General features: G+C 37.2%; 1 protein-coding gene across 1 annotated transcript; it reads right to left on the reverse strand.

Moving 5' to 3' along the window:
* Positions 1-1,313: 1,313 nt before the first annotated feature.
* LOC128605060 (neuroblast differentiation-associated protein AHNAK) lies at positions 1,314-20,623 on the reverse strand. Its single transcript, XM_053620171.1, has 11 exons — positions 20,578-20,623; positions 17,164-17,229; positions 16,496-16,545; positions 16,108-16,194; positions 15,900-16,016; positions 13,842-13,995; positions 13,595-13,752; positions 4,803-13,518; positions 4,294-4,487; positions 1,528-1,596; positions 1,314-1,340 (listed from the first exon to the last, which is right to left on the reverse strand). Exons 1-11 carry the CDS (start codon positions 20,621-20,623, stop codon positions 1,314-1,316), a joined length of 9,684 nt encoding a protein of 3,227 aa, XP_053476146.1.
* Positions 20,624-21,419: the final 796 nt, after the last annotated feature.

Below are 21,419 nucleotides of genomic sequence, written 5' to 3' on the forward strand. Positions count from 1 at the left end.
CTATGGAATTTATACAGAATATATGGGTTTTAGATGAGGTCTAATGAAGTTTGATGAAGTTTGACTAATTATAATAGTATAACTGTTACTTTAATGTTAAATACATGAATTGTCAGACAGTAGATTTGAATAGCAAATAAATAACAAATTATAATTTGGTGGCTTTGTATTACCACAACTGAACTCCTGTGCCAAAGCAAACACATCTAGTGCACATTCAGAGACTGAAGAAATTTCCCCCAAAGTCTCTGAGTTCTCCATAAAAATATATCATGAATATTCAAGAATTAGATAACAATTTTTTAAATAAGATTTATTGTGGCATATGTTTGCATGTAAATACAGTAATTCATTTGGATGTAAATATATTGTTTTACAATAATGTAGGAAATGAAAGGGAACTTGGCAGACTATTAAAAAAAAAGTACTTTCTCTTCACAAAGCTGCAAAATTTTAGATGCTTAAATTTAATTATGAGTGTAGTTCATGGCAATACAATAATTATGACAATGACAATGAGACTTTTGCAAAAAATGCTGTACTATTATTATGTTTCAATAGTCACATATATTATATATTTTTCCATGAACATCTCTAAATGTGACACAGTTACATTTACTTGTATATGACCAAGAGGGCACTGTAAACAATTTGGACAGAGAGTAATTTTACTGTAATGGGTGCCGAATGCCCATGTTTCTCTATACTGAGTATTCTAAGTATTATTAACTAACCATAGTTAATTTATTATGTTATTAAATAAGTGTTGGTGTTAGCCCTAACTTGCATTATGTTTACACAACACATTTGGTTACACAAGAAATAAAATGCATTCTGAAGCATAATACCAATTTATACAAGCCAAGCTAAAGGAAAATGTGCAGGATTTGTGAAACCAGCCTGATTTATCTGGTTTACACAGCCATCATTCTGGTTCTAATAAAGTGTCACCTCAAATCATTTCCCCTCATTCTCATCTGTAGAGGAATCTACATGCCTTAGTAATGTTTCAGTGCTCATTAGAATTGTTTTACTTGACTCTGCCCCCTCAAAAAATCTAATTTTTTCAGTGTGTACAGTTTCTCTTAACTTTTGAATTGAGGATGCTGTGTCATCAGAGATAGGCTCAGTAGAATCTCCATCAAAAACCTGTATTCTCTGTGTCACAAATATTTTCTCTTTGTCATCACCAAAGATTTCCTTTACAACATGCTTCTCCACTATAGTATGTCCCTTTCGCATTATTGTTTCCTCAACTGACAACATTGAGTCAGCTACTTTTTCTGGAGGCAATGTTTGGGTATCTTGTGTGTCTACTTTAGTGAGGACTGTAGCATGTTCTGTTTTAGACACACTTTTTACATTTGACACAACTATGTGTCCTGACATTTGTTTCAGAGTATCCACTGAAGAAGAGGATGTTTCAGAAGAGAATGGAATGTTCACTTTCTCTGGCTGATGAGGCTCCATGGATATTAGTTTAGTCCTGGCTGTTGAAGTAATAATATCACCATGTATGCCACTCACTTCAGCATTAGGAGTGGGTTCAGAATATTTTACTTTGACCTTTGTAGGGCTGGCCAGCGACAGGTCAATCTGTTCAGTTGTAAGTGCAGAACTTATATCAGCAAAAGCATCAGATGAACTTAGTGACAAAGTTGGACTGACATTATCCTCATCAATCTCTCTTGTGAAACTTTTCTTGGATTCATTTTCATTTATGTCACTCTGTGGACTGTGTTCAGCTTTTTTGGGTAATTGGGAAATGAATTTCTTATTGTCTTTTGCCGTTTTGGTTGGAGAGGAAAACTTGGGAAATCTAAACCAGTCACTGTTTTCAGGTTGTGTTTGTTTTTGCCCACCCTCTTTGTTTTGGTCTGTCTTCGATTTTTCCTGAGCTTCTCCATCTTCACATTTTGATACACACTCTGTTGATACATGACCACTAACTGCAATGTTTTGTTCATGTTTCAGAAGATCTGAATATGGTTTCATTGATTCTTCAATTTCATCAAATTTAGGTACATTGAATTCAACTTCAAAGCCACTGAAAACATCACCAAGTGCTGGAATTTTGAATTTGGAGGATGTCTTGACTCTTTGTGTGGATTTTTGTTTTGGTTCTAAGACGACATCTAGAGCATCATTTACAGGTGTATCCTCATCTCCACATTTTCCCACTTGGGAATCCAATTCTGGTATGGTTACTTCATTGTTTATTTCCACATTATTAACTTTAACATTAAGATACTGTATTTTCACTTCTGGGCCTTTAACTTCGGGCTGTGCAATTACAAAATTTTCATCTTTGTCTACGTCGTGTCCTGTTATATCCATTGACAATGACTCAGCTGACAAATCTTCATCTGGTAAACTTATTTCTTGTCCTTTAACATCTGTCCTCACAGAAGACTTAACTCCAAATTTTGGTAGTTTTATTGACGGAAGTTTTAACTTTGTTTGTGAACTAGACTTTGTTGGATCTTTTTGTCCAGCAATTTCCATTGAATCAATACTGTCTGTAGTTCGCCCTTCTATTTTTATACTTTCCTCTGGCAAAGAAACATCAGCAGTTTGGGAACTCAGATCACTTGCTGGAGCTTTACTGTCTGATTTACTAAATCTGGGAAAAGACAATCCAGGTCTCTTCATTTTCACTTCAAGATCTTGAGAATCTACTTCTGGCAGGTCAGCTTTTATTTTAGTTGTTACTTTTTGCACTTCAACATTGGGTGGATGCACTTCTACTTTTGCCTTTGGTACAGAAATGTCAATCTCTGTCTTGTCTGAACTTACAACAAATTTTGGTCCTTTTACGTCAGGAAGGCTTATTCCAAATTTTGGCAATTTGAATTTACTCCCTTGTTCCTTAATTTCGATGTCCTGATCTTTCATATCCATACTGAGAGATTTCATTTCTTTGTCTGCATCAGGCCCTTTTATATCCACTGAGATTGGCTCAGCTGACAATTTTATCTCTGCATCTGGTAGACTTATTTCAGGTCCTTTAATGTCTACATTCACATCAGAGACCTCCACTGCGGTCTTTGGACCTTTAGTTCCAAACTTTGGGAAGTTGATTGAAGGCATTTTAAACTTTGTTGGAGAACCAAACTTTGACCGACCTTTTTGTTCTGCCTCTTCCACTGGTATTGTGACATCTGTAGTTGGTCTTTCAATTTCTATACTTCCTTCAGGCAAAGACGCATCAACATTTGGGAGACTCACATCACCTTCAGGAGCCTTAACTTCTGATTTACTAAATCCAATTCTAGGAAATGAAAAGCCTGGTGTCTTCATTTTCACTTCAAGATCTTGAGAATCTACTTCTGGCAGGTCAGCTTTTATTTCAGCCGTTACACCTTCCACTTCGACATCGGATGGATGCACTTCTACTTTTGCTTTTGGTACAGAAATGTCAATATTTGCCTTGTCTGAACTTACATCTATTTTTGGTCCTTTTACTTCAGGAATACTGATTTCAAATTTTGGCAATTTGAATTTACTCCCTTGTTCCTTAATTTCGATGTCCTGATCTTTCATATCCATACTGAAAGATTTTATTTCTTTGTCTGCATCAGGCCCTTTTATATCCACTGAGATTGGCTCAGCTGACAATTTTATCTCTGCATCTGGTAGACTTATTTCAGGTCCTTTAACGTCTACATTTACATCAGAGACCTCTATTGTAGCCTTTGGAACTTTAGTTCCAAACTTTGGGAAGTTGATTGAAGGCAATTTAAACTTTGTTGGAGAACCAAATTTTGACCGACCTTTTTGTTCTGCCTCTTCCATTGGTATTGTGACATCTGTAGTTGGTCTTTCAATGTTTATACTTCCTTCAGGCAAAGGAACATCAACATTTGGGAGACTCACATCACCTTCGGGAGACTTAACTTCTGATTTACTAAATCCAATTCTAGGAAATGAAAAGCCTGGTGTCTTCATTTTCACTTCAAGATCTTGAGAATCTACTTCTGGCAGGTCAGCTTTTATTTCAGCTGTTACACTTTTCACTTCAACATCGGGTGGATGTATTTCTATGTTTGCCTTTGGTACAGAAATGTCAGTCTTTACCTTGTCTGAACTTACATCTATTTTTGGTCCCTTTATTTCGGGAACACTGATTCCAAATTTTGGCAATTTGAATTTACTCCCTTGTTCCTTAATTTGGATGTCCTGATCGGTCATATCCATACTGAGAGATTTCATTTCTTTGTCTGCATCAGGCCCTTTTATATCCACTGAGATTGGCTCAGCTGACAATTTTATCTCTGCATCTGGTAGACTTACTTCACGTCCTTTAACGTCTACATCCACATCGGAGAGCTCCACTGTGGCCTTTGCACCTTTAGTTCCAAACTTTGGGAAGTTGATTGAAGGCATTTTAAACTTTGTTGGAGAACCAAACTTTGACCGACCTTTTTGCTCTGCATCTTCCATGGGTATTATGACATCTGTAGTTGGTCTTTCAATTTCTATACTTCCTTCAGGCAAAGACACATCAACATTTGGGAGACTCACATCACCTTCAGGAGACTTAACTTCTGATTTACTAAATCCAATTCTAGGAAATGAAAAGCCTGGTGTCTTCATTTTCACTTCAAGATCTTGAGAATCTACTTCTGGCAGGTCAGCTTTTATTTCAGCTGTTACTTTTTGCACTTCAACATCGGGTGGATGTATTTCTACTTTTGCCTTTGGTACAGAAATGCCAATCTTTGCCTTGTCTGAACTTACATCTATTTTGGGTCCCTTTATTTCAGGAACACTGATTCCAAATTTTGGCAATTTGAATTTACTCCCTTGTTCCTTAATTTCGATGTCCTGATCTTTCATATCCATACTGAGAGATTTCATTTCTTTGTCGGCATCAGGCCCTTTTATGTCCACTGAGAGTGGCTTAGCTGACAATTTTATCTCTGCATCTGGTAGACTTACTTCAGGTCCTTTAATGTCAACATTCACATCGGAGAGCTCCACTGTGGCCTTTGGACCTTTAGTTCCAAACTTTGGGAAGTTGATTGAAGGCAATTTAAACTTCGTTGGAGAACCAAATTTTGACCGACCTTTTTGTTCTGCATCTTCCATTGGTATTATGACCTCTGTAGTTGGTCTTTCAATTTCTATACTTCCTTCAGGCAAAGGCACATCAACATTTGGGAGACTCACATCACCTTCAGGAGCCTTAACTTCTGATTTACTAAATCCAATTCTAGGAAATGAAAAGCCTGGTGTCTTCATTTTCACTTCAAGATCTTTAGAATCTACTTCTGGCAGGTCAGCTTTTATTTCAGCTGTTACACCTTCCACTTCGACATCGGGTGGATGCACTTCTACTTTTGCCTTTGGTACAGAAATGTCAATCTCTGCCTTGTCTGAACTTACATCTATTTTTGGTCCCTTTATTTCAGGAACATTGATTCCAAATTTTGGCAATTTGAATGTGCTCCCTTGTTCCTTAATTTGGATGTCCTGATCTTTCATATCCATACTGAGAGATTTCATTTCTTTGTCTGCATCAGGCCCTTTTATATCCACTGAGATTGGCTCAGCTGACAATTTTATCTCTGCATCTGGTAGACTTATTTCAGGTCCTTTAACGTCTACATTCACATCAGAGAGCTCCACTGTGGCCTTTGCATCTTTAGTTCCAAACTTTGGGAAGTTGATTGAAGGCAATTTAAACTTTGTTGGAGAACCAAATTTTGACCGACCTTTTTGTTCTGCCTCTTCCATTGGTATTGTGACACCTGTAGTTGGTCTTTCAATGTTTATACTTCCTTCAGGCAAAGGCACATCAACATTTGGGAGACTCACATCACCTTCAGGAGCCTTAACTTCTGATTTACTAAATCCAATTCTAGGAAATGAAAAGCCTGGTGTCTTCATTTTCACTTCAAGATCTTGAGAATCTACTTCTGGCAGGTCAGCTTTTATTTCAGCTGTTACACCTTCCAATTCGACATCGGGTGGATGCACTTCTACTTTTGCCTTTGGTACAGAAATGTCAATCTCTGCCTTGTCTGAACTTACATCTATTTTTGGTCCCTTTATTTCAGGAACATTGATTCCAAATTTTGGCAATTTGAATGTGCTCCCTTGTTCCTTAATTTGGATGTCCTGATCTTTCATATCCATACTGAGAGATTTCATTTCTTTGTCTGCATCAGGCCCTTTTATATCCACTGAGATTGGCTCAGCTGACAATTTTATCTCTGCATCTGGTAGACTTATTCCAGGTCCTTTAACGTCTACATTCACATCAGAGAGCTCCACTGTGGCCTTTGCATCTTTAGTTCCAAACTTTGGGAAGTTGATTGAAGGCAATTTAAACTTTGTTGGAGAACCAAATTTTGACCGACCTTTTTGTTCTGCCTCTTCCATTGGTATTGTGACATCTGTAGTTGGTCTTTCAATGTTTATACTTCCTTCAGGCAAAGGCACATCAACATTTGGGAGACTCACATCACCTTCAGGAGCCTTAACTTCTGATTTACTAAATCCAATTCTAGGAAATGAAAAGCCTGGTGTCTTCATTTTCACTTCAAGATCTTTAGAATCTACTTCTGGCAGGTCAGCTTTTATTTCAGCTGTTACACCTTCCACTTCGACATCGGGTGGATGCACTTCTACTTTTGCCTTTGGTACAGAAATGTCAATCTCTGCCTTGTCTGAACTTACATCTATTTTGGGTCCCTTTATTTCAGGAACACTGATTCCAAATTTTGGCAATTTGAATTTACTCCCTTGTTCCTTAATTTGGATGTCCTGATCTTTCATATCCATACTGGGAGATTTCATTTCTTTGTCGGCATCAGGCCCTTTTATATCCACTGAGATTGGCTCAGCTGACAATTTTATCTCTGCATCTGGTAGACTTATTTCAGGTCCTTTAACGTCTACATTCACATCGGAGAGCTCCACTGTGGCCTTTGCACCTTTAGTTCCAAACTTTGGGAAGTTGATTGAAGGCAATTTAAACTTTGTTGGAGAACCAAATTTTGACCGACCTTTTTGTTCTGCCTCTTCCATTGGTATTGTGACATCTGTAGTTGGTCTTTCAATGTTTATACTTCCTTCAGGCAAAGGCATATCAACATTTGGGAGACTCACATCACCTTCGGGAGACTTAACTTCTGATTTACTAAATCCAATTCTAGGAAATGAAAAGCCTGGTGTCTTCATTTTCACTTCAAGATCTTGAGAATCTACTTCTGGCAGGTCAGCTTTTATTTCAGTTGTTACTTTTTGCACTTCAACATCGGGTGGATGTATTTCTACTTTTGCCTTTGGTACAGAAATGTCAATCTCTGCCTTGTCTGAACTTACATCTATTTTGGGTCCCTTTATTTCAGGAACACTGATTCCAAATTTTGGCAATTTGAATTTACTCCCTTGTTCCTTAATTTGGATGTCCTGATCTTTCATATCCATACTGGGAGATTTCATTTCTTTGTCTGCATCAGGCCCTTTTATATCCACTGAGATTGGCTCAGCTGACAATTTTATCTCTGCATCTGGTAGACTTATTTCAGGTCCTTTAACGTCTACATTCACATCAGAGAGCTCCACTGTGGCCTTTGCACCTTTAGTTCCAAACTTTGGGAAGTTGATTGAAGGCAATTTAAACTTTGTTGGAGAACCAAATTTTGACCGACCTTTTTGTTCTGCCTCTTCCATTGGTACTGTGACATCTGTAGTTGGTCTTTCAATGTTTATACTTCCTTCAGGCAAAGGCACATCAACATTTGGGAGACTCACATCACCTTCAGGAGACTTAACTTCTGATTTACTAAATCCAATTCTAGGAAATGAAAAGCCTGGTGTCTTCATTTTCACTTCAAGATCTTGAGAATCTACTTCTGGCAGGTCAGCTTTTATTTCAGTTGTTACTTTTTGCACTTCAACATCGGGTGGATGTATTTCTACTTTTGCCTTTGGTACAGAAATGTCAATCTCTGCCTTGTCTGAACTTACATCTATTTTGGGTCCCTTTATTTCAGGAACACTGATTCCAAATTTTGGCAATTTGAATTTACTCCCTTGTTCCTTAATTTGGATGTCCTGATCTTTCATATCCATACTGGGAGATTTCATTTCTTTGTCGGCATCAGGCCCTTTTATATCCACTGAGATTGGCTCAGCTGACAATTTTATCTCTGCATCTGGTAGACTTATTTCAGGTCCTTTAACGTCTACATTCACATCAGAGAGCTCCACTGTGGCCTTTGCACCTTTAGTTCCAAACTTTGGGAAGTTGATTGAAGGCAATTTAAACTTTGTTGGAGAACCAAATTTTGACCGACCTTTTTGTTCTGCCTCTTCCATTGGTATTGTGACATCTGTAGTTGGTCTTTCAATGTTTATACTTCCTTCAGGCAAAGGCACATCAACATTTGGGAGACTCAAATCACCTTCGGGAGACTTAACTTCTGATTTACTAAATCCAATTCTAGGAAATGAAAAGCCGGGTGTCTTCATTTTCACTTCAAGATCTTTAGAATCTACTTCTGGCAGGTCAGCTTTTATTTCAGTTGTTACTTTTTGCACTTCAACATCGGGTGGATGTATTTCTACTTTTGCCTTTGGTACAGAAATGTCAATCTTTGCCTTGTCTGAACTTACATCTATTTTGGGTCCCTTTATTTCAGGAACACTGATTCCAAATTTTGGCAATTTGAATGTGCTCCCTTGTTCCTTAATTTGGATGTCCTGATCTTTCATATCCATACTGGGAGATTTCATTTCTTTGTCGGCATCAGGCCCTTTTATATCCACTGAGATTGGCTCAGCTGAGAATTTTATCTCTGCATCTGGTAGACTTATTTCAGGTCCTTTAACGTCTACATTCACATCAGAGACCTCTATTGTAGCCTTTGGACCTTTAGTTCCAAACTTTGGGAAGTTGATTGAAGGCATTTTAAACTTTGTTGGAGAACCAAACTTTGACGGACCTTTTTGTTCTGCCTCTTCCATTGGTATTGTGACATCTGTAGTTGGTCTTTCAATTTCTATACTTCCTTCAGGCAAAGCCACATCAACATTTGGGAGACTCACATCACCTTCAGGAGCCTTAACTTCTGATTTACTAAATCCAAGTCTAGGAAATGAAAAGCCTGGTGTCTTCATTTTCACTTCAAGATCTTTAGAATCTACTTCTGGCAGGTCAGCTTTTATTTCAGCCGTTACACCTTCCACTTCGACATTGGCTGGATGCACTTCTACTTTTGCCTTTGGTACAGAAATGTCAATCTCTGCCTTGTCTGAACTTACATCTATTTTTGGTCCCTTTATTTCAGGAACATTGATTCCAAATTTTGGCAATTTGAATGTGCTCCCTTGTTCCTTAATTTGGATGTCCTGATCTTTCATATCCATACTGAGAGATTTCATTTCTTTGTCTGCATCAGGCCCTTTTATATCCACTGAGATTGGCTCAGCTGACAATTTTATCTCTGCATCTGGTAGACTTATTTCAGGTCCTTTAACGTCTACATTCACATCAGAGAGCTCCACTGCGGCCTTTGGACCTTTAGTTCCAAACTTTGGGAAGTTGATTGAAGGCATTTTAAACTTTGTTGGCTCTTTTTTTTCTGCCTCTTCCATTGGTATTCTGACATCTGTAGTTGGTCTTTCAATGTCTATACTTCCTTCAGGCAAAGACACATCAACATTTGGGAGACCCACATCACCTTCGAGAGCCTTAACTTCTGTTTTACTAAAGCCACATCTAGGAAATGAAAAGCCTGGTGTCTTCATTTTCACTTCAAGATCTTTAGAATCTACTTCTGGCAGGTCAGCTTTTATTTCAGCTCTTAGACCTTGCAATTCAACATCAGGTGGATGAACTCCTACTTTTGCCTTTGGTACAGAAATGTCAATCTCTGCCTTGTCTGAACTTATATCTATTTTTGGCCCTTTTACGTCAGGAAGGCTGATTCCAAATTTTGGCAATTTGAATGTGCTCCCTTGTTCCTTAATTTGGATGTCCTGATCTTTCATTTCCATACTGAGAGATTTCATTTCTTTGTCTGCACCAGGCCCTTTTATATTCACTGAGAGGGGCTCAGATGACAATTTTATCTCTGCATCTGGTAGACTTATTTCAGGTCCTTTAACATCTACACCCACATCAGAGACCTCTAATGTACCTTTTGGGCCTTTGGCTCCAAATTTTGGGAAGGTAACTGATGGCAATTTAAACTTTAGTGGGTCTTTTTGTTCTCCATCTTCCAATGATATAGTAACATCAGTAGTTGGTCTTTCAATTTCTATACTTCCTTCATGCAAAGACAGATCAAAATTTGGGAGACTCACATCACCTTCAGAAGCCTTAACGTCTGATTTACTAAATCCAGTTGTAGGAAACGGAAAGCCTGGTGTCTTCATTTTCACTTCAAGATCTTTAGAATCTATTTCTGGCAGGTCAGTTTTTATTTCAGCTCTTAGACCTTGCAATTCAACATCAGGTGGATGAACTTCTACTTTTGCCTTTGGTACAGAAATGTCAATCTCTGCCTTGTCTGAACTTACATCTACTTTTGGTCCCTTTATTTCAGGAACACTGATTCCAAATTGTGGCAATTTGAATTTACCCACTTGTGCCTCATTTTGGATGTCCATATTAATAAATTCCATACTGACACATTTCTTTTGTTTGTCTACATCAGGCTCTTTTATATCAACTAAAATCGGCTCAATTATCGGCTCAGCAGATAATTTTAACTCTGTATCGGGCAGACTTGTATCAGCTCGTTTAACGCCAACATGTACATCAGAGGTCTCCATTGCTGCCTTAGTAACTTTAGCTCCAAAACTTGGAAACTTGATTGAAGGGATTTTGAACCTTGTTGGAGAACCAAACTTTGTTGCATCCTTTTGTTTACCTTCTTTCACTGATATTGCAATATTTGTGTTTGTATCCTCCATGACTGTTTGTGCCTCTGGTAAAGACATATCAACATTTGTGCGACTAACATCAGCTGCTGGGGCTGTATGTTCTGATTTAGATATCCCAAACCTGGGGAATGAAAACCCTGGCCTTTTAATTTTCACTTCAGTTATTTCAGAATCACTTTCTGGTAGGTCTGTGCTCAATTCAGGTTTTACTTCTGGTAGTTCAGCTTTAGCTGAATGCACTACTGGCACTTTACCACTTTCCTCTGATACAGAACTGTCATCATCTTTCTTTGATGTACAACTAATTCTTGGTGCTTTTACTTCTGGAAAACTAATCTCAAATTTTGGCAGTTTGAACTTCCTCCCTTGTCCTTCAGTTTCAGTATCCTGAGCTCTGCCATACATGTTGGCAGACTGTCCATCTTCATTTATATCAGTGCCATTATCCATATTATCTTCTAAAATTTTGGTTTCCTGTACTGGAACATCTTTATTCTCAACTTCCCCTATTTTGGGGGTTTTGAATTTGTGTTTTTCATGGATCTTTGTTTCTCCAGTATCCATTTTAGAGGAATCCTTCTTTGGTAATTCAGTACTAATATCTGTAGACTCAATATCAGATTTAGTTATTTCAAATCCTTGGATGGATATTTTTGGTTTCTTTGATTTCTTTTCATGACCTTTCTTGTCACCGTATTTTTTAGTTTTCGGCTTTTCAGGTTGGTTAAGGTCTGTGTCACTGACTACTTTTACTGTATTCTGTAGCTGTGATTCCTTTATGGCTTCCATCCCTGGTATTTCAATATCTTCCCGCTTTGGGAGCTTGAAGTTTATGTCTCTACATCTCCCATAATCTGTTATCTGTGAATGGTCTATTTTCATCAAAGCTGTTGATGTTTGCTCATCAATATAAGGTAGCTCAACTTTTGGCATCTTGATTGCTGTGCCCTTATCTACAGTATCAGAAGCTGGTGACTTTTCTTCACCTACTTTACTTTTAGGGTAACTCGTGCTACTGTCTGTACTTGTGATGGATGTTTTATGTGGAGATCCCCTAGGGGTCATCATAGACTTATCTGTCTTTAGTTCCATAATTGTAATTTCTCTTTGCACAAGAACGCCTGTTATGTCCCCCTCAGGCAGTTTAAAAGCAGGGAATTTGGAAACAGCCACTTTAACATCCTCAACATTGAACTCTTCTTCTGTTTGTAGATCCTGGATTTCTTTCTGCTTTGTAACATTTATAATTTTCTCAATTTTTGGAACCTTAATTTCAGGTGTCTGAAGATTGGGTTTTGTTTCTTTGTTTTCCATTCCTGGAATTTCAATATCTTCTCGTTTTGGTAGATGGGTTGTATTTTTTTCCACCGCTGTCATTTTGATTAGTTCATGGGTTACAAATCCAGTGTCATCTACCTTTGGCAATTTAAACTTTGATGCTGATCTTCTATCTAGATCTACTAGAATGAAATCAGTAGTTTCTGGTGGTAACTTGCAAGTTTTGATTTCTAAAGGTGAATATTCTTTGTCTCCAGCCAAATCAGTACTTCCAGGTTTTGGTTGGAAAGTAACAGTTGGTTTCTTTGTATCACTGATGCCATCAGACATTTTCCCCACTTGTGTTATCTCAGAAAAATCTGGTGAAATGAACTGAAGCCCATTGACTGTGCTCACAAAGTGGGTCTTTGATGTGGCCATGTCTGCCAATGGACCTCTGGTTCGAATCCCATAACTCTCATTTTCAAACACCTCCTTCCATTGCTTTTCATCACCAATCCTTGGAGATTTTTTTGTTACTTCTACACATGTATCTAAATTTGGCATGCTAAGTTCTGCATTTCCAGATTCCATTTTTTTCTCAGAACTATCTTTTTCTGTTCCCTGTCTGTTGAGGTCATTGTCAAATTGAGATATTTCTGCCTCTGCCTGTGATAATAGAATATTGTCACAGGCTGATGGATCTGAAATTGTGTACAAAGCTTTGATAGTTTTTGCTTGGTTTTCTGTTCCAATATCAGGTTTTGCCTTCTGATGAATTCTGATGTTCATTTCTGAACTCTCTATTTTTCCTCCCTCTGCAAGAGTGACTGAAATATCTGTAGTCTTTAATGTGTTGCCCAAGCTAATTAAATGAGCCTCATGCCGTTCCATTGCTGACAAACTCTGAAATGGATCATCAGTCCCAGTCTTGGAAGAAACCTCATTTTCAGCTCCACCCAGGACCTGTGGGATCTCTTGCATTTGTTCCTCATGTCTTTCAGGAACCTTTTCTTCTAATATATCCTCCACTTGTTGATTTTCCCAAACCAACTGTTCATTTCTCTGGGGTTCCTCAACAGACTTGCTCCTGTGGCCCTTCATCTTCATTTTTAGTTGAACTTTGTGTTTCTTTTTCTTGTCTTTTCCATCTGGACATTTCAGTGGAGATTCAGCATCACTTGTTGGTGGGCTCATCTCTAATTTCCTGTGTTCCTCTGCTTCTGATGTGCTGTGAGATCTCTTGAATTGCACTCTGGGTCCCTTGCCAAAGGATGGGAACTTTGGCCATGAGATACGTTCTTGCTGTTTTTTCATCTTTCTCTGACTTCTCATCATTGGTGGACCCTGCTCTTTTTCCTAGGGAAGGAAAAAAAGGAGTACTAATTACACTACAGATCAAAACCTAAAGTAAGAAAAGTTTGATTACAATTACCTTTGTATGTATAATTTCAGCATTTTCTGGTATGCTTGGTTCCACTTTGCGCCTTAGACAGAATTCCATTTTATATGGCTGAGCATGCTCAAGAATTTGAAGTGCATCTTCGTATGAAACATTATCAAAGTATACTGTAGCACTTAGTATTTGATCACCTGGTGGGATGTAAATTAGAAAAAAATTAGAACTTTAAGTTACAAATTAAATAGGGGATCAGTAGCTAAGATTGCAATCTTTTTTATACCCTCTTTCACACTTAGATGTTTGGAAGCAGGTGAATCTAGTTTCACTTCTTTGATGAATATCCCCTCTTTCCCTCCACCAGTCACGACTAAGCCCTCAACACATGCTTCTTTCACTGTTTTCACAATCATTTCAGATTCATCACTCTGCATGTCCTGAAACCACAGATGGAAAAAAGTTAACATAACATTGCTTTTACAAATTGCATAACAGTAATCTTTACTAAAGTAGTTTTCACAATAATTTTGAATAAAAAAACACACTAGATTAGTATATATCTGTCTTTAAAGTAAAAAAAACTGCTTAAGAAAATGATTTAAATCATATGCTATGGCCTTTGCAAACAACACATTCCAACCCAATTTAACACCTGCAGGAGATTTTGGAGCTGCATGTTGTTTTTAAGACACCTGTTGATTTTTCTTTTAATTTGTCACCTGTCTGTATATTTAAGTAAACATGGGACTTGGTTTTCAAATTGCACATGTAGATAGATCTGTTTAAAACATTTCGTATTTTCAATATACAACCCCAATTCCGAAAAAGTTGGGACAGTATGAAAAATCCTAATAAAAACAAAGAAGAGTGATTTGTAAATATACTTTGACTTGTATTTAAACAAAAAAAAACATATAAAGACAAGGTATTTGATGTTTTACCTAATCAACTGCCTATTTTTTTTTGAAGATAAACATTTATTTTGAAATTAATGCATGCAACACATTCCAAAAAAGTTTAGGACTAATAGCCATGTGACAAGTTGAAATAAGAAGGTGATGTGAAACAGGTGTGGCAATCGTCTAATTATAGTATATAAGGGGTCTCCAAAAATGGCCTAGTAATTCAAGAGCAAGGATGGGTCGAGGTTCTCCAATCTGCCAAGAGATGCGTCAGCGAATAATCCAAAACTTTGAGAACAACATTCCCCAAAGAAAAATCGGTATCGGCATTTCACCTTCTACAGTGCACAATTTGATCAAAGGATTAAAAGAAATCTCGGTGCATAAAGGACAATTCTGAATTTGCGTGATCTCTGATCCTTCAGACTTCTTAAAAACAATAATGAGTCTGTAATGGATATCCTGGCATGGGCTCGGGAATACTTTGATGAACCTTTGTCAGTCAACACCATTCGCTGCTGCATCCACAGATGCAAGTTAAGGCTCTACTATACAAATCAGAAGCCATACATCAACACTATCCAGAAGCGCCGCTGACTTCTCTGGGCTGAAACTCATCTGAGATGGACAGTAGCACAGTGGAATCATGTTTTGTGGTCCAAGGAGTGAACAGTTACATAACAATAGTTATGTTCTCCGTGCCAAAGAGGAAAAGGACCATCCAAGCATCAGTTCCAAAAGCCAGCATCTCTCATGGTATGGGGGTGTGTCAGTGCCTATGGCATGGGTAACTTGCACATTTGTGAGGGCACCATTAATGCAGAAAGATATGTACACATTTTGGAGCAACATATGCAGGACAATGCCAAACCAACGCCAAACCACATTCTGCCCGGATTACAAGAGCATGGTTGCGTAAACAGATAGTGTGGGTGATAGCATGGCCTGCCTTCAGTCCTGGCCTGTCTCCGATTGAGAACGTGTGGCGCATTATGAAGAACAAAATAAGGCAACAAAGGCCACGTACAGTTGTGCAGCTGAGGAAATGCATAATGGATGAATGAGGGAAAATTCCGCTTGCTAAACTTAACCATCTGGTGTCTTCAGCGCCCAAACGCTTAATAAGTGTTATTAAAAGAAAAGGTGATGTTACCCAGTGGTAAACAGTCGACTGGCCCAACTTTTTTGGAGTGTGTTGCAGTCATCAGATTTGAAATGAGTGTATATATTCAAAAATAAATTAAATTCACAAAGTAGAACATCAAATAATGTGTTAATAATGAGTGTTCAATACAGTACAAGGTGAACCAGATTTTCAAATGACTCTTTTTGGTTTTGTTTTTAGCATTTGCCATACTTCCATAAGTATAGTATAGTATATAAGTGAAATTGGGGTTGTACTACATATATGTAAAATAAATTATTTCAGTAAGCTTGACCTCTGTTTCATTCATTTTGTCAGATGTGCGCTTGTCAAACAGAGATCCAAAGCCGGCTTTTCTGCTTTTTTTGTTGCTCCCACTCTTGTGTGCTGAGTCAGAGATATCTTCCTCAGCCTGACAAAACAATTAATGGATATAGAAAGACACATTTAATATAAGTCACAGATTTCAACTTAACTGAAGCTGTATTAGAGATTGTAGTTACCTGTTTTTCAACAGGAAATTCTTCTACTGGTGATGAGCCTTGAGGACGAGGTCTTTCCTTCTCTAAAATTTCAGGTTCCTCACATACCTAAGAATAATATTATTTTAAAAATGAATGTAACAAAACACAATGTATGTAATTTGTCTGTAAGTGAAGTCAGTTTTGTGAAAGTAAATATTCAGCCAAATCTCAAACAAAACCCACAGGAGTTCTAAAAAAAACAAGATTTTGTTACAATTCATACAGCTCTAGACTTCCCTTTGTCCAGAATTAACTTTTTGTGATTTGGTTTATGTGAGTTCTTATGAAGTTGTTCAGATATAACAATATTTAGAAGTTTTCCAAATGTGTTCTGAAATTGACTGATAATTGTTTGAATGACCCTCACTGAATCATCCTCTTCTTCTTGTTCCGGTCCCCTCAGCCTTCGCCCAGCACCTGTTTCAGATTAAAAACAGCATTTATCACTGAAAATAGCACTCAGTGAAGTAAATGTGCTTAATTATACATAAGAACCACTAATCCACAAACCTCAAACAGTGCTAACCAACATGAATCATCATCACTCATAATTAAGTGCAGTTTTTGCACTGTGTGCTGAGCTCATTCTCAGTGTAAACAAACCTATCTTGATGGGTGCGTACTACCATTCTGGAACTTTGTTGTTGAAGCCATCAGAAATATAATGGTTACTGTCAGTAGGGTATTTTAAATGCCAGTTCCCACTGTAGCAGTATTTTATTAATTGACTTAGTGCAGCAAAAAAAGTCAACCATCTGGAGAAGTCAATCATCTTTGCCTAAAAAAGTGTGTCTATACTGTTCTGACCTTCACAGAACACATGCTCAAAGAAAGCATGTAAACAAACACTGAAAAGACAGTTCCACATTCAGATGCATTTCTACCGTAGACAAGAAACACACTCACACAAAGACATTCCTGTCTGTAAGATCAACAATACAATATCAATAAATTGCTATTACAACTGCATCACCACACATTAAACAATGAGTGTTCTATAATCGAATTCTCTTCAGACCAAAATATTGCACTTACCTGAGTTATTGTCTACCAGGATCTCCCTCTGTATAAGTATTATATACCTCTCATGTGTTACTGTGCCTTACCCAATCCACTATGCATTCTTGCTCTCACCTGTATTACAATACAGGAGGAGTTGCAGTGCCCTGCCCTTTTCCACACACAGGTTTGGCAATATAAACAACATGCACACTTGTAATAAAAACAATGTTTTTTATACATTTTCAAATATTTATTTACTGTCCACATAATTGTAAATGATCATGCATGATACACGTGTGCATATACATGTGTGAATATGCACCTAGAGATTAAAGAAACATTTTGGGTGGTTTTCCTTCAATTTAGATGAGAAGCAGACATTGTTGTTTAGAGTAAACTCCCCATCTGTAATCTAATAACATAATAGTCTTCCTTTATTTATGCCAAATAAATCAGCTCAATAATCATAAAACAAGTTAATGTGTTTAAGGTACTTGTATTGACTACCAATATAAAACTTTCTGAGATTTGTAAACAAGTTGGTTATTTACCCTATTTATCACACATACAATACTACTTTACAGTAGGAAATCATAAACAAACGAAACAAACATGCCACCTAGGTAACATAATGCATGTTGCTGAACCTTATTTGTTGTTTGATGCTTTTCATTTACATATTCTATGTATACGCTGTCCAGTCAATTCTGTGTCTTTGTGTGGTCTGAGAATCGCAAGACTGCTAAATTCATATTGCAGTTCCGCCCTACTCAAATATTTGCTTTTTGGGTGCCACTTAAACGATAAGGCCATGACCGATTAAATTTATTAAGAATGGTTGTTTAATGTACATGTCCAAGTTAAGAAATGCCACAACTTAGAAAAGATGTTAAGTCATGTGTTCATTGCATTGCACATGCTTCAGTATACACTAATTACCTCAAACCAGGTCCTTTGTTTGAGGTAAGCATTAACATATTGGTTAAAAAAAAAATATATATATATATATATAGACACATGTTTTGACCTAGAATCCTACTACTGGATTTAAGTTCTGCAAGCATTGTAGTAAAAAACTCATTCCATTTTTAGGTTTTAGTTGGAAAATCCGTAAATACTAAAAGGAAAATAATCCTATAATTTTTTTTTTCCCTCAGTGGTAAAAGCTCATCCAGTCTGTAGAACTTCAGAAGCTGTAAAGATTACAGTTTATTTGGCAATTAACCAAATACATCATTATGAAATTACAATAGAATCAACCAGTTAGATTTTCATTTCCAATGTGTGTCAGAAATGTCATTCAATGTGAGCTGGATGGCCAAGATACCTCACTCAACCATTAGTTGACTATGATTTATTGAAACATACAGGCAATTGCTGTGACTGTGTTGAAAGCATTTGATTCAGAGAGTAGGTCAACAAATGTAGCTAGCCACATTAAAGTGTGTTGATAAAAACAGATTTTAAATGTATCAATACACTGCAATAGCAGAGGAATGACAGTCACATATGGTTATGGATTGCCTGTTGATAGACCAAAAAAAGCAACACTAAGGAGCCGATCAGTGCTACTCTCATCATTGAATCATAAGTGTCTTATTACACTTGTGCTGTTTTGACTATGGGAATAGACTACACAATATGAGGAATGTTGAATTATGCACAATGAGTAACATGGAAGCTTATTGCAAGGTGTTGCTAAAGAGGTGCAGTTACCACATCTGGTCTAAACTAGACTTAACACATTATATGTGTTCTTAGTGGTTGTTTGCTGGGTATGGCCCATCACCTGACTAAAATATATTAATTGTTATGTTGAATTGTTTTCAGTTTCCCTCCTTCAGTGAATGCTTAGCATGTCTTTCAACCACAAACCACATATTTCCTATCACAAATGCTCTATGCATTTGAAAATTGTACTAAATACTGTACAATATATTTCTATGAAGTAATTAGCTGTTAATGTGACATGGTTTTGTCACTTAAAATCACTACATTTGAATTTAACATTCTGTGTAAAAATTCCTTTTTCTGAAAAGTGTAACAAACACTGTCACATACATCCAGTATGTAAGTGGATCACCCATGACCAAAATTACAGGCATTAGAGCTTGTTTTTTCTGTTTTCATGGCCTTCTGAGAGAATCCTCAGCTGCATGCTAATTGCACTAACACAGTTAGAGCTGAAGCTGAAACATAGATCTTGACCTGTATTGAGAACACACAAGGTTGTTTCACAGTGAGAAGGTTGCGTACAAAATATAATTAAATTTCAGTGGGAAAACAGAACTGGCTTTTCCCCGTGAGGTTATAAGAACATGAGACCCAATTCCCTCCTGATTCCAATTAATCAAAAACATTAATTGATGCAAACCTCAGTGTGGCAGAGAAACCATCATATATTTGGGTGTACATTTGTTTGAAGGGTAAAAGAGGTTTAATGGAAAAGTGCTATAATAATACTGCTGTTAGTTATTGTTAAAAAAAAAAAACAAGACCTAGGAACCCTTAGCTGTTTTTAAAAAGTTCACCAGCAGGTGCCTGATCATGTTCACAGTCTCAGTGCTCTCAGTGCACGTCCACACAAACATAGTTAGCAGTATTCATTATTCATAGTTAAAAGAGCCATATAAAATTGTGGGACAGTCTTAGTCTACCTTCTAAATGAGCACTAAGTAGTCGTAAACAGAGGCTAATACTGTATATGAGCACTTTATTCTGATACGCCAGTGTTTTGGCAAGCTACCACCTACTCATTCTTTTGAGTTTTTTGTTGGAAATATTTATAGATGTAAATGTGTTATTAGGACTGTCTTTGAGTTCAATTTGACTAATTTGGATCCACTTCCTCTTGCCGAGCATTTTCTTTTTTTTTCTCTGATACACATAAATCTACTTCAGAATTACAAAATTATCACAAATATATCATTTGATTATTAGTGTCTCTACTCTCTCTATATTATAAATATGCCTGTTATGGTTCATGTTGTGTCTTGACATGATGTAGATAAAAAGGTTGACACCCAGATTATGTCTGCTCATATATAAAATAATGTTTATCTAACAGCCAGTCAGTCATTCTGGTGCAACCAATTAAAAGAAAAAGACTAAATCACAAGGTCTTTGGTGTGGTAGTCTAATATGTACTATAGTGCTTACTTGAAAAAAATAAAAGGTTAATACTCTCACAATAAACCACTTTACTCTAAAATTGACGACTCTTAAGATAAATACATAACATAACATATTTATTTGTTAAAAAGCTCTCACGAAACGATTTTCTTATTTCAATTTGCTTTCAGAAAGAGTGAGTAAAAACTAAAATGATTCTTTAAAGACATCGATTTTCTCTCTTGTTATGTTTTTGAGCATCATCCATCAAGCTCCGCAGTGGTATCGGGTATCAGTTCTGGGACAATGCAGCACAATTTGAAATTTGCAACATACTGGTATCCGTAATGTGTGCACGCACACCCTCTTTACTGACAAGCATGTTAGTCATTATTTACCTTCCTAGTTTGAACATCTTGGCCTATTCACATATTTTATTTACCTATTACATATAACTTTTATTCATGTATTGATAGCGATAGACTCTTAGCCTCCCAGGAATCAGCAATATGCAAAACAAAATTTTTAAGTTTGGCTTAAAATACCATATAAACTCAATATCTAAACATACGGAGCCTCTGCCACTGCTTAGTGATGCTCAGTAAAAAATTATGGAGGTATGAGCTTTACAATAATCTTTTGCCGCTTTTGTTAAATATCCTTACTTCTCAAATGTGGGTCTGCCACAGAAGTCTAAAACAATCCCTCTACAATACTGCAGACACACCCATTCTAGACTGCATCTACCTCGCATCAAATTCTACATGATGGTGTGCACGCCTACAACAAAGCCACACCCACATTACTGCAGACACACCCAGATCTCTCACAAACACTGCAGTCAGTGCATCAGCAGCTCTGTTCAAAGATGCTGTTTACAAGGTCAAACCAAAACTTTCTTTTAACACACACACACATACACACACACACACACACACACACACACACACACACACACACACACACAAACAATGAGTCATTGCAGTGCAAGAAACAGGAAATATTGCCAGGCAGGAGGGCTGAGTGCTGGATATGGGATAAAAATAGCAGGTATGAAGCAAGTTAGAGGGTAAGGCTGAGCAATAGAGAGAGACAGGGAAAGGCAAAGTGATTATGCCCACCCGCAGCTGGTGCATGCCAATTGGGGAACGCCAGATGAAAACAGTCACACATGGTGG

The sequence above is a fragment of the Ictalurus furcatus genome, chromosome 3 (genome assembly GCF_023375685.1).
Source record: "Ictalurus furcatus strain D&B chromosome 3, Billie_1.0, whole genome shotgun sequence".
In the NCBI taxonomy this organism is placed as follows: Eukaryota; Metazoa; Chordata; class Actinopteri; order Siluriformes; family Ictaluridae; genus Ictalurus; species Ictalurus furcatus.

What these genes read in the sequence shown, in the direction of transcription:
- LOC128605060 (XM_053620171.1), bottom strand. Translation starts at nt 20,623, where the DNA reads ATGCTTGTCAGTAAAGAGGGTGTGCGTGCACACATTACGGATACCA. An exon ending in ACAAAATGAATGAAACAGAG is followed by an intron (nt 13,996 to 15,899) that starts GTCAAGCTTACT and finishes CTGTGGTTTCAG; the next exon opens with GACATGCAGAGTGATGAATC. An exon ending in TAGACGTTAAAGGACGTGAA is followed by an intron (nt 1,597 to 4,293) that starts GTAAGTCTACCA and finishes ACAACTGAACAG; the next exon opens with ATTGACCTGTCGCTGGCCAG.